Source organism: Oncorhynchus tshawytscha, linkage group LG01 (assembly GCF_018296145.1).
Source record: "Oncorhynchus tshawytscha isolate Ot180627B linkage group LG01, Otsh_v2.0, whole genome shotgun sequence".
Taxonomy (NCBI): Eukaryota; Metazoa; Chordata; class Actinopteri; order Salmoniformes; family Salmonidae; genus Oncorhynchus; species Oncorhynchus tshawytscha.
Window position 1 is genome coordinate 62,341,640 of NC_056429.1, and position 13,250 is coordinate 62,354,889.

General features: G+C 39.6%; 1 protein-coding gene across 2 annotated transcripts in view; it reads left to right on the plus strand.

The window, feature by feature from the left end:
* LOC112254599 (VPS10 domain-containing receptor SorCS3) overlaps positions 1–13,250 on the plus strand; it is a 66,366-nt gene that overhangs the window by 32,706 nt on the left and 20,410 nt on the right. For both annotated transcript variants that reach the window (XM_024427320.2, XM_024427312.2), the window contains exons 3-10: positions 4,286–4,379; positions 5,293–5,451; positions 5,672–5,745; positions 6,984–7,048; positions 7,610–7,728; positions 11,377–11,466; positions 12,325–12,504; positions 12,765–12,911. In XM_024427320.2, the coding sequence (XP_024283088.1) occupies positions 4,286–4,379; positions 5,293–5,451; positions 5,672–5,745; positions 6,984–7,048; positions 7,610–7,728; positions 11,377–11,466; positions 12,325–12,504; positions 12,765–12,911 (928 nt within the window). The remainder of the gene's footprint in view (positions 1–4,285; positions 4,380–5,292; positions 5,452–5,671; positions 5,746–6,983; positions 7,049–7,609; positions 7,729–11,376; positions 11,467–12,324; positions 12,505–12,764; positions 12,912–13,250) is intronic.

Consider the following 13,250-nt stretch of genomic DNA (forward strand, 5'->3'; position numbering starts at 1 on the left):
GACGTCGCGATGGAGGATCCTGTTGAAACCCCCTCGGGCAGATTACGTCGGTAGATCAGTCATGATGGAACGGCAGGGCTCTGTGTCGGCAGTAAAAGGGGTCCAGGCCAATTTGCAAAATAGGTATTGCAGCCCAAGAAGTGGCTGATGGACCTCTTCAGCTAGCCGGAAGATGATCCTTGCACGAGGCTAGCTCCAGGCTATCTGGTGCTTGCTTCGGGACAGAGACACCAGGAGTAGCCACTCGGATAGCAGCTAGCTAGCTGCGATTATCCCGGTGAAAAGATTCAGAGCTTGCTGTAGGAATCCGGAGATTTAGAGAAAAAGCAGTCCAATATGCTCTGGGTTGAATCGCGCTGTGCGGACTTTCAGGAGTTGTCCGGGCTGAGGTTAGCTGATGACCACTAGCAGTGGCTAACTGAGCTAGTAGCTAGTTAGCTGGCTAGCTTCTGTTGGGGGTTCCAGTACTAAAGTATAGAAAATAGCAGATCCATACCACATTGGGTGAGGTGGGTTGAAGGAGAGTATGTTGAAATTGAGGTTAAATATATAAAAAATATATCTGAAAATATATACGAGGGGAAAAAGATATACACAGGACACGACAAGATGAAGATTAAAACGTCCGACTGCTACGCCATCTTGGTTTATATTTTTTACATGCCACAACTGTAGGACTAACAATTCCATTAATTTTATATCGTATGGTGAGTTACTGTACAGTATGCTGTCACATAATAAATAAGAATATAATTCATTTAGGATTATACAGACTGATAATGTCTCTTGTGTTTCATCGCTCACCTTTTTCCAAGCCCACAAGAAACTAATTTCATTTGGAATTACACCTGACATAAAGACCATCAGTTCACCAAGCAGAGAGACTCAAATTAATTTCTGTTTCACTAAAGGCGCCGGTAAGATTTACACCTGACTTGACACATTTTGAAATCCCATATTGTGTACAGAAGGTCTTCCATCATCAAGGTGTCTGGTTAACAATAGCAACAGCAGTAAATTAGAGTGTACCTCAGGTGGTGCGGCAAAGCACTTAGTATGATATTAAAAAAGGAAAGCAGTTGAATTTTATGAAAAGAAACGGAGTAAAGGATCTCTGAAATAATAAGATACATTATTTATTTATATAACCCCGGGGCACTCTTGATGGCAAAATGCAATAAGAAGATCAATTGGTGCATCACGAAAAACATCTCCTGTGTGTTTCAAGGTAATGACTTCTTCCCTTAGGGAAGGAACGTGTCACTGTAATAACTTCATTTGTGATGTCTTTCCAGCTACATTTGAGGGGATTTGTCAACCGAAATGAGAAGCTAAAAAATGTTGAGGAGGAAACCTTTGCAAACAACGTCAACAGCAAATGAAATGATGCAGCTTAATGCACAAGTAGTGATAGCGATAGTGATAGCCAACTCTGGGTATCTATCCAATTATGCAATGGAGTTTTATTTGGAGGCGCCCAGGTAGAACTGAGAGACGAGTGGGTTGTGTGTTTGAGTAGTAATAGACCCATGAAGAATAGTAGTGGTGTAAAAAGTACCCAACTGTCATACTTGAGTAAAAGTAAAGATACTTTAATAGAAAATGACTCAAGTGAAAGTCACCAAGTAAAATACAAAGTCTAAAAGTATTTGATTTTAAATATACTTAAGTATCAAACGTAAGTGTAATTGCAAAAATTTGCTTACTCTAAGTATCAAAAGTAAAGCAGATGGCCACATTTTCTAGTTTTTTTTATTTACGGATAGCCAGGGGCATGTCCAACTGAGACATAATTTACAAACAAAGCATGTGTTTAGTGAGTCCCCTAAATCAGAAGCAGTAGGAATGGCCAGGGATATTCTCTTGATAAGTGTATGTATTAGACAATTTTCCTGTCCCGCTAAGCATTTAAAATGTAACAAGTAGTTTTGTGTCAGGGAAAAGGTATGGAGTAAAAAGTACATATTCTTTAGGAATGTAGTGAAGTATAAAATATAAATAGTAAAGTACAGATACCCAAAAAAGCTAGTTAAGTAGTACTTTTTACGTAAGTACTTTACACCACTGAAGAATAGAATGGGAGGAAGATATTGTATACAATGCTTTGCAAAAGTATTCATCCCCCTTGGCGTTTTTCCTACTTTTTTGTATTACAACCTGTATTTTAAATGGATTTTTATTTGGATTTAATGTAATGGACATACACAAAATAGTTTAAATTGATGTAGTGAAATGAAAAAATTAACTTGTTTAAAAAAATTCCAAAAATGTTTTAATCAGAAAAGTGGTGTGTGCATATGAATTCACCCCCTTTGCTATGAAGCCCCTAAATAAGTTATTGTGCAACTAATTACCTTCAGAAGTCACATAAGTATTCAACCTGTGTGCAATATGTGTCACATGATCTGTCACATGATCTCAGCATACATACACCTGTTCTGAAAGGCCCCAGAGTCTGAAACACCACTACGCAAGGGGCACCACCAAGCAAGCGGCACCATGAAGACCAAGGAGCTCTCCAAACAGGTCAGGGACAAAGTTGTGGAGAAGTACAGAACAGGGTTGGATTATTTTTTTTAAATATCTGAAATTTTGAACATCCCACGGAGCACCATTAAATCCATTATTAAAAAATGGAAAGAATCTGGCACCACAACAAACCTGCCAAGAGAGGGCCGCCCACCAAAACTCACAGACCAGGCAAGGAGGACATTAATCGGAGAAGCAAGAAAGACCAAAGATAACCCTGAAGGAGCTGCAAAGCTCCACCGCGGCGATTGGAGTATCTGTCAATAGGACCACTTTAAACTGTACACTCCACAGGGCTGGGCTTTACAGAAAAGTGACCAGAAAAAAGCAATTGCTTAAAAGAAAAATAAGCAACATGTTTGCTGTTCGCCAAAAGGCACATGGGAGGTTCCCTAAACATATGGAAGAAGGTACTCTGGTCAGATGAGACTACAATTGAGCTTTTTGGCCAACAAGCAAAACGCTAATTCTATTGCAAACCCAACACCTCACATTACCCCGAGAACACCATCCCCACAGTGAAGCATGGTGGTGGCAGGATCATGCGGTGGGGATGTTTTTCATCGGCAGGGACTGGGAAACTGGTCAGAATTGAAGGAATGATGGATGGCGCTAAATACAGGGAAATTCTTGAGGGGAAACCTGTTTCAGTCTTCCAGAGATTTGAGACTGGGATGGGGGTTCACCTTCCAGCTGGTCAATGACCCTAAGCATACTGCTAAAGCAACACTTGAATGGTTTAAGGGGAAACATTTAAATGTCTTGGAATGGCCTAGTCAAAGCCCAGACCTCAATCCAATTAAGAATCTGTGGTATGATTTAAAGATTGCTGTACACCAGCGGAACCCATCCAACTTGAAGGAGCTGGAGCAGTTTGGCCTTGAAGAATGGGCAAAAATCCCAGTGGCTATATGTGCCAAGCTTATAGAGACATACCCCAATAGACTTGCAGCTGTAATTGCTACAAAAGGTGGCTCTACAAAGTATTGACTTCAGAGGGGTAAATAGTCATGCACGCTCAAGTTTTCAGTTTTTTGTCTTATTTCTTGTTTATTTCACAATAAAAAATATTTTGTATCTTCAAAGTGATAGGCATGTTGTGTAAATCAAATGATACTATCCCCCGAGAAAATCCATTTTAATTCCAGGTTGTAAGGCAACAAAATAGGAAAAATGCCAAGGGGGTGAATGCTTTTGCAATCCACTGTATTTACCCTTGTCATCGAACAACACAGGAAGTCTTAGCTAAGGGACAGAGAACATTCAGAGAAGCAAATGTCTTTTGTCTCTCATTTGTTTGTTTCTGGAGGGCAATTCAGCACAGCCTACTGTGTTGACATAGAAGCTTAAATAAAGTTCTCCAGGGATTTAGGTCAAATTTACACTCATCCAGTTTAATAAAGGACCAAACATAACACAATTATTTCACCAAGTTGAGGTAAAACAGACTTGAACTAAATTCTGAAAGTTATGTCATTATATGAATGTAATGTAATGAGACTCTCGTTACATATTGTTTTGAACTTTATCGAGACAGTAATGGATCAGGTAAGTTAGAGAGACAGTCAGAAGGAAGAATGAAGGGATTTAACCCTGGTCTCTGATGGGTGGAGAATGTGGTTAGAGCAGCCGTGTGCGTTACCACTAAACCACAGGCTATGCACGTAGATATCTGAGTATTAGACCTACTCCGGCCACATCAATACAGAAAAACATATAAAGTTGTCCATAACATGGTCTTCTCTACTGTTCACAGATCAGTGGACTATGGGAGCACTTATATTAAACTGAATAATAAGGTTGGGTCAACCTTGGCTTGCCTCTACGTCTGCCCAACCAACAAGAGAAAGGTTTGTTTAACATCTCCATGATAAAGGACTCCAGTGACAAGCAGACTATTACGTGTTTATCCAGGATGTGTATTGTTTAGTGTGTGTAGCGTATTGTTGAGTTAAGACTAGTTTCTGGAATGATGTTAACTCCAGTTAGAGGGAGCAGGACTCCAAAGAATGTTGCAATGTTTATTATCAGCACCCAACCATTCCATCTTGGTTCTGAACATTGTCAATCTTGGTATATTCGCATTGATGAATTCAGAATACCCAAGGTATTTCCTTCAAAAAGGTGCTATCTAGAACCTAAAAGAGTTCTTCGGCTGTCCCCATAGGAGAACACTTTGAAGAACCATTTTTGTTTCCAGGTAGAACCCTTTTGGGTTCCATGTACTGTAGAACCCTTTCCACAGAGGGTGCTACATGGAACCAAAAAGGTTTCTTCAAAGTGTTCTCCTATGGGGACAGTTGAACTCTTTTGGGTTTTAGATAACCCTTTTTTTATTAGAGTTTAGTGTCATTTGACAATCCTACCCAGACACCAGTTCATAAAGATTTCTGCAACATTCCTGCTAACTAACTACCCTACACTCACTAACTACTCCACTATACCCCACACTCACTTACTACAGTACCCCACTCACTTACTACAGTACCCCACTCACTTCAAGCCCACAATAACTAACTACCTCACTACCGTACTAAAAACCACTAAGATATTTTACCAAAACCTGTTCTGTTGGTCAGTTTATTGTTGACTAATGATTTTGGTACATCATGTCGCTTTTGCTTTCATCAACAATGCATTTATACTGCTGTTTATTCATAATGTTGTACAATGACATGCAATCATATCCTCCATTGAGCACAATGAACTATACTCTCTCTCTCTCCCTCTCCCCCCTCATATCTCTCCCCTTCTGTACTTTAGATAATGATGCTTAGCGACCCAGAGCTGGAACACAGTGTACTCATCAGCTCAGATGAAGGTGCCAGCTTCGAGAAGCATCCCATTAACTTCTACATGGATGGTCTGCTGTTTCATCCAACACAGGAAAACTGGCTGCTGGCTAGCAGTCCTGACAACAAGGTAAGCAGCAGGACTTTTATTTCAATATTGAATGGAAAATAGGTATTTGAAGTTGAAATAAGTCCAAAATTGAAAGATTCTGCTAAAGTATTCAACAATTCTGTTTTTGTATTTTGTTCTTTCATAAACTGTTTTGCATTACAGTCATAAAGGTTGAATGTACAAACTTGATGTGAAATGTTGCATATTCCATTCATGTTCCCAATTCATGTATTACCAGGTGTACAGCACAATGGACTTTGGAAGAAAATGGCAGTTGGTTAGTGAGAATGTGACTCCTGGACGGTTCTTCTGGTACAGTATGATTTCATTCCAGCCCGTGTTTGTCATTATTAATTTATTAATAATAATTTATTAATTAATCTAGGGAATATGAGAGAGAATATTAGCATTTGTGTCTTATATAGAATCTCATATGCAAATTGGAAATGCTATCTTGCAGCTATCTTGAAACTTATGATGTATGTAAAGTCCATTGTCTTATAGACCCGGAATGGTGAAGAAACAACCACATACCAAATGACCAAGTCCAGTGTGCGGTCAAATGTATTTATTTTGTTATTAAGATGGAGGTTATGTATGGATCCCTACTCAACTCTGTCAGATGGATTTACTAGAGTATGTCAAAACAGGTCTTGAAAGATTTTGACAACCAACCATAACTTTTTGGCCTAATGTACTTCAACCCATATCACGTAGCCAGGAATATTGGGCTACTCTTTCTAAAGCCCAAGTCTGAGATGTTGTTTTTGCTCGTTGTCATTCTGTAGTCTCAAGTGCACGGACACAAGGCAGTGAATATTGATGTGATGCAGTTTATCCCGGTCTGTCATGTTGTGTGTCAAACCTAAGTGCCTCTCAAGCTGAGAAAGAAAGGACATTGTTTGGAGCACACCCTACAGGAACAGCAAAACAATTGATGAATAAGGACAGCATGTGGGGAGTAATGGCAACCCACGCAAGACTATAATATGCTTGGACAATTTATGATTTTACATATGAAATGTTTAACTGCTTGTATTTACTGCCTGCATTAAATGCTTTTGCATCTCTATAATGTTTATAGAATTGTACCATATAACAGATTTTACCTTGCCTTAATGTCATATTACAAATGATTGATGAGAGAAAGAAAGAAGACCACAAACCTAAATAATTGTGTAGTGTGGAGACTTACCCGTCTCTGTCTCCCTTTCTTTACGTTATCACAAATTACGATTAATTGCTGAGGCTGGCACAAATTGTTGCCGTAGGACTACAGGAAATGGAAATGTGTTGTCTGTGCTGTAAAGGGAAGCACACAGTAAGGCTGTCCAACACGGGCTGCCACTGTTCTCTTATGGCGATCCCCCTGCGTCTAAATTGCTCCTCTTCCTTCGCATCTTCCCCACTATGCACATCCTCCTCCTCTTCCTCCTCTTCACCATATTCCTCTTTCCCCTCTTCTTCCTCTGAATTGTTGTTCTCCTCTTCCCCTTCCTCATTCTCCTCCTCGTTCTCTTTTTCCTCCACTTCTCTCTCCTATGTTGCAGGGCACAAACGGGACTGGACAGAGAGGCAGATATGGTCCACATGGAGACCCACATCGCCAAAGGACGTGAGTGCTGCTCTGTAGCTTGCCACGCTCCCCCGCAGTAGCAGGACCCCATGAATCTCTTGCCTCTTATTTAGAGCGAGGTCACTGAAAAGACAAGGCTCATTCCTGTCTGCAGGATAGGTACCAGAGGCACTGTAAAGCAGAATATGAGTATCTTGACAAATATAGAGCTTTATATAATAGATTGATAGATGTATGTCCCCTTTAATCAGTCCCTTGTGCCCCATATCAGAACCTCAATTCTATAAAAAATATTAACAATATAGACTTTATTCAAAGAAACCAATTACCAGGATTCCTTGGTGGGACAAAATACTATTACTTGTGTGATATGAGAGAGAATGATTGAATTGTCATCATGTTTTTTGTTTTTGTTTCATTGATTCTCTTAGTGCAAGAGGAATGCTATTTTTATCTTGTCCCTGCAAAATTGAGAATAGGTGTAGAAAGTTTTAGTGCCCACTAAAGACAGTCAGACGTCCATTAACTTGTGATTTTTCTTCATTGGTTGGTTGTTCTAAGATTGTTACTGACAACTAATCTAGATCTCTTCTGTGTTAGGTGCTCAGTATGTTACGTGCCGAGCTCAACGATGCACAGAATCAAACAGACAGTACCTGTTCCCGGGACACATAGACCAAAATTCTCTGGTTGTTCAGGACAACTATGTGTTCGTTCAGGTGTGTAGCGTATCTAAATATTTACTCCAGTGCATTTTAAGTGTTCACAAAAGGCTTCCGTGTTTCTGTGAACTGTTCTTCCACCGCATCCAATCTGTGATGTAACACTGAAGTCTACAAAATGGCATTCCTTCCAAACACCTGCTGCACTTCCGTCTTGATTTTCTGTTGTCCAAGCTGCCTATGATGTTGAAGGATTTTCTGTCGACTGAAAAATGTTATCACGTCTGCCGAAGGCTTTTCTTGTAATCGGGCAGGGAATCTGTATGGAGTTTGCTGTCATTATTGCCAATAAGGATGACATGAAGTTGGCTGGCGTTAGGCATTGTGTATCATTATTACTGATTTAATTATCACTCTCTCCTGTTGCCATCGATTTCCATTTAAAGCTGTCTGTCTTTCTTTGTCAGCGTTGCTGTTCATCAATTTAAACAGTTTTGCAGTGCTAATTAGGGTTCAGGTTCAATTATGGTGTAACATTATTTAATAATATGATGTTGAAATTCTTTGCTGAGACTTAAAAGACACACAATAAGTGTTCAGCAAATGTTCTCTTTTAGTTTGTAATGAGACAGATATGTGATGGGGTGTTTATGATGAATGCTGCATCTTGCCTGTAAAAATCAGCTTTGTGCGTATGAAGATAAATGGTAGGGTTGTACGGTGGTGAGTCAATTTGTTTCAACTCTTTCAATTCATGGATTTAATTGAAAATATTATTTAATGAACGAAGTATTCTAAATAATTAGTAACTGTCTGGGTCATAAATAATTATCCAATACAATGCCTGAATCGAATTGGAGCTGAGATGGAACGAACCCCAGCCTCATAGATTTTGTTGAAAATAGCCCAGTTGGACACAGCTGACTCGTTGCAGGTAACTGTGGCAATACAGATTACTTTCTAGTGACTTTCATTGCTCGGGGCAGTTGGATTTAACTTGACAAAGAGTAATGAGGTTATCGATTGGGCTACAGCAAAATAAGCAGTCTTCAACACCCCCCGAATGTCTCTTGGGAGAGATGGAACAGCCAAGTACAACATCCTCAGAAATCTGTCCTGGGAGAATGCGGTTCATTGATAGATTAGATTATTCCATTAGAGCCATTTTGTCCGGCTAGCCATTTGGTTACCTGTTCAGGAGTCTTATGGCTTGGGTGTAGCAGCTGTTCATCTCTACAGGATGGGTGTCCCTATGACGGGGGGTCAATGCAAATAGTCCGGTTAGCTGTTCGGGAATCTTATGGCTTGGGTGTAGAAGCTGTTAAACCTCTACAGGATGGGTGTCCCTATGACGGTTGAGCTAATGTGTGCTAATGGGATTAGCATGACAGCTGTAAGTAACAGAAAACTTTCCAGGGCATAGACATGTCTTATATGGGCAGTAAGCTTACATTCTTGTTAATCTAACTGCACTGTCCAATTTACAGTAGCTTCTACAGTGAAAAAATACCATGCTATTGTTTGAGGAGAGTGCATAACAACAACAAACTTATCACGGCAACTGGTTTGATACATTCACCTCTGAAGGTAAATAATGTATTTACATTCAGTAATCTTGCTCTGATTTGTCATCATGAGGGTCCTAGAGATAAAATGTAGCATAGTTTTGTTTTGATCAAATTAATTTCTATATTAAAATGTAGGAACTGGGTTCTACAGTTTGAACCCCTGCTGTCTATGGCTCGACACCCACCCCTCCCGGCCATCTAGATGTGTTAAAGTTAGTGTATTAGCAAATGATCCATCATGTATGACATTCCTGGGAGTGTATAAACGTACATTTTGTATTACCATATAATTCTTGTTTTTTCTCTATAGTTATGTACAAGATAGTAACTACTAACAATTGGATACCATGAAATTGGGGGGGAAAGGGGGTAAAATTTAAATATATATATAATTAAACGTTTTTCTGTTTGTATTATCTTTTACCAGATCTAATGTGTTATATTCTCCAATATTAATTTCACATTTCCACAAACTTCAATGTGTTTTCTTTCAAATGGTATCAAGAAAATGCATATCCTTGCTTCAGGTCCTGAGCTACAGGCAGTTAGATTTGGGTATGTCATTTTAGGCGAAAATTTAAGAAAGGGTACGATCCTTAAGAGGTTTTTAAGAAGCCTTTTGGACCTAGATTTGGCTCTTCGGTCCTGCTTGCCGTGCGGTAGCAGAGAGAACATTCTATGACTATGACTATTCTTCAGCCTTCCTCTGACACCGCCTGGTATAGAGGTCCTGGATGGCAGGAAGCTTGAACCCAGTGATGTATTGGGCCTTATGCACAACCCTCTGTAGTCCGAGGTGGTACAGCTGTAGAATTCTTTTGAGGATCTGAGGACCCATGCCAAATCATTTCAGTCTCTTGAGGGGGAATAGCCAATGTCATGCCCTCTTCACAACTGTCTTGGTGTGTTGAAAACTGAAATGCAGTCAATGAACAGCATTCTCACATAGGTGTTCCTTTTTTCCATGTGTGAAAGGGCAGTGTGGAGTGCAATAGAATTGCCTCATCTGTTGATCTGTTGGGGCGGTATGCAAATTGGAGTACGTCTGGGGTTTCTGGGATAATGGTGTTGATGTGAGCCATGACCAGCCTTTCAAAGCACTTCATGGCTACAGATGTGAGTGCTACGGGTCGGTAGTCATTTAGGCAGGTTTACCTTGGTGTTCTTGGTCACAGTGACTATGGTGGTCTTCTTGAAACAACATGTTGGTATTACAGACTTGGTCAGGGAGAGGTTGAAAATGTTATTGAAGACACTTGCCCAGCACATGCTCGGAGCACACGCCCTGGTAATCCGTCTGGCCCTGCGGCCTAATGAATGTTGACCTATTTAAAGGTCTTACTCACATTGGCTACGGAGAGCGTGATCACACAGTCATCCAGACGTTTGGGGCGGCAGCGTAGCCTAGTGGTTAGAGCGTTACCAGAAGTTTGCAAGTTCAAACCCCTGAGCTGACAAGGTACAAATCTGTTGTTCTGCCCCTGAACAGGCAGTTAACCCACTGTTCCTAGGCCGTCATTGAAAATAAGAATTTGTTCTTAACTGACTTGCCTAGTTAAATAAAGGTCAAATAAAATAAATAAAAGTTCTAATGTAGTGTGTTTGGTGCTAGCAGGACATCTAAGACACATTTAGAGGACACACCTATTTGTAAGGTAATTGTAAATACAGTGGTATGTCATTTGGATGTTGGTGTATAAACTTGTATTGCCTTCTATGTGTTGAAGCATCAAGTCCCTAAATTATGTTTTTTAAATTTTTTAAATTAATTTCCACATTATAATTGTTTTAATTATTGTAATGAAGTGTCTAAACTCGACCTACCTGAACTGGATTTAAGTTTGACCTAGTTTTCGACTTCCAGAAGGTAGTTTCATTCCAATGATGTAGGTCTGAAAAAGACTAGAGTTCTTCTGTGGGGTGAGTCAGTGTTTCCACGATCTTAAGTCGAGGTGGAGTAAAATGAAATGGGTGTGTTAAATCAGTGACATTTCAAATGGATTAATTCTAATGAACGCCAGCATGCCTGAAACATCGATGATTTTAATATACTCAATCAAATATTAACTTTACAAGCGAGAATTGTGCTTACTCGCCCACAAGAGCTACTGAAGCAAGACCTTTTTTTCTTCTACAGGTTACCAAGTCAGGGCAGGCGAGTTATTTTGTGTCCTATATGAGGGAATCATTCAAACAAATTCAACTCCCCAAATACTGTCTTCCCAAGGTAAGCATCGCACTACCCAAATACACCTTGCAATAAATACAGCAGCAGGTTGAGGACATTTTCATTTCTGAAGCCTCCCTTTACTCACTCTGAGGTACACTGCTGTCTGTGGAGACAGAAAGCTGCTCATCTTGAAGCACACAGATGACGGATACTCTCTCACTTGTTATTTATCTCTATTGCTCTACATTATATTTAGCTCCATTCATCTGTATGACTGTCTAGTTGAAGAGTTTATTTTCAATACACTATATCCGCTAATTTTTCATATCTGTGGGTTATTTTTTATTGGAAATTATAGCTTATGGGTATGTTCGTGTGTGTGTATAAAATACTCGTCTGAGATTTTATATTTTTTTGCAAAATGCTATATATCCATTGTTTAGCTGGAATTGAATGTTCGTATTCTGTAAATTTCACTGTGATATGTGGTTGTCTCACCTAGCTATTTTAAGATGAATGGAGTTACTGTAAGTCACTCTGGATAAGAGCATCTGCTAAATGACTCAAATGTAAATCTTTTAAATACAGATCTCATATTACTATACTATATTACTAGTGAGGCGGATTTATAGAATTAAGCAAAGAAACATGATTATTTGTCTCTCTGAAATGAAACTAATCAAGTGTTCGATTTTTTTTTACAAATGCATGTTTGTCATTGAACAACCCCATGCCACAATGAGATAGTGAAAAGACACACCCATATCACACCAATTTTTCTTTCAACAATAAAAGCTAATTTAACAACATTTCTGAAAATGTATGCATACTGTTTTGGAATGAAACTCTTAATTTGCCTCTATCTACCCGCCTGTCTATTCACCCTTCCACGCTCTCTCCCTCTCATCTAAACAGGACATGCACATCATCAGTACAGATAAGAAGCAGGTGTTTGCGGCTGTACAGGAGTGGAACCAGAATGACACCTACAGCCTGTATATCTCAGACTCTCCAGGGGTCTACTTCACTCTGTCTCTAGAGAACCTCCGGACCAGAAGAGAGCCAGGCGGAAATGTACTGGTTGACATGTATAAGGTACATCTACTGTATGTGTATGTAAGACACTCTCCCTGTGGAAGGACCTCCGTGAGGCGCTCTTAGTTAAACCATATTACTATGTTAAGTACTGTTTGTTTGGTACCTCTGAAGGCACACTTCCTATGTATGATTTAATCTCCGCTGTAGTTTTGCATAGTGCAATGCCTTTTCATAACCAAGTTGTTTAAAATAATTACATACACTCTCTCAATGTGATATCGCTTTTGTTTCATCTGTTTGGCTTATTGTCATTCTAGGTAGAAGGAATAAACGGCATATTTTTTGCCAACAAATTGGTGGACCATGAAGTGAAGACTTTCATTACCTATAACAAGGGTCAGACCTGGGCCCTTCTGCAAGCCCCTAACACTGATGTGGCTGGAAACAGTCTGCACTGCATCCTGGTGAGCTGAAGTCATTGGGGTGGATGATACTGCTTCTTAAAGTATTCATTCATCAAATGTTTTAACCCACCGAAAGCTTGCTGATTTAATAGTAAGAGTTGTTCATGGCAGATGCCTGGTCTCTAATCAGTTTTACCTTTTTACTTTTCTACATTGTCAGGCAGAGGGTTGGTAGAGGAATCTCATCCTAGACGTGTAGTTCAATACATTCCAGTCCATCAAGTGGTTCAAAATCTACATTAACCTCAAATATTTCAATTTGACAACTTAATCACTGTAAATAGATCACCCTAATGAAAGTTACATTACAATAAATGGCAGTTAGACAGTGCCCCATGG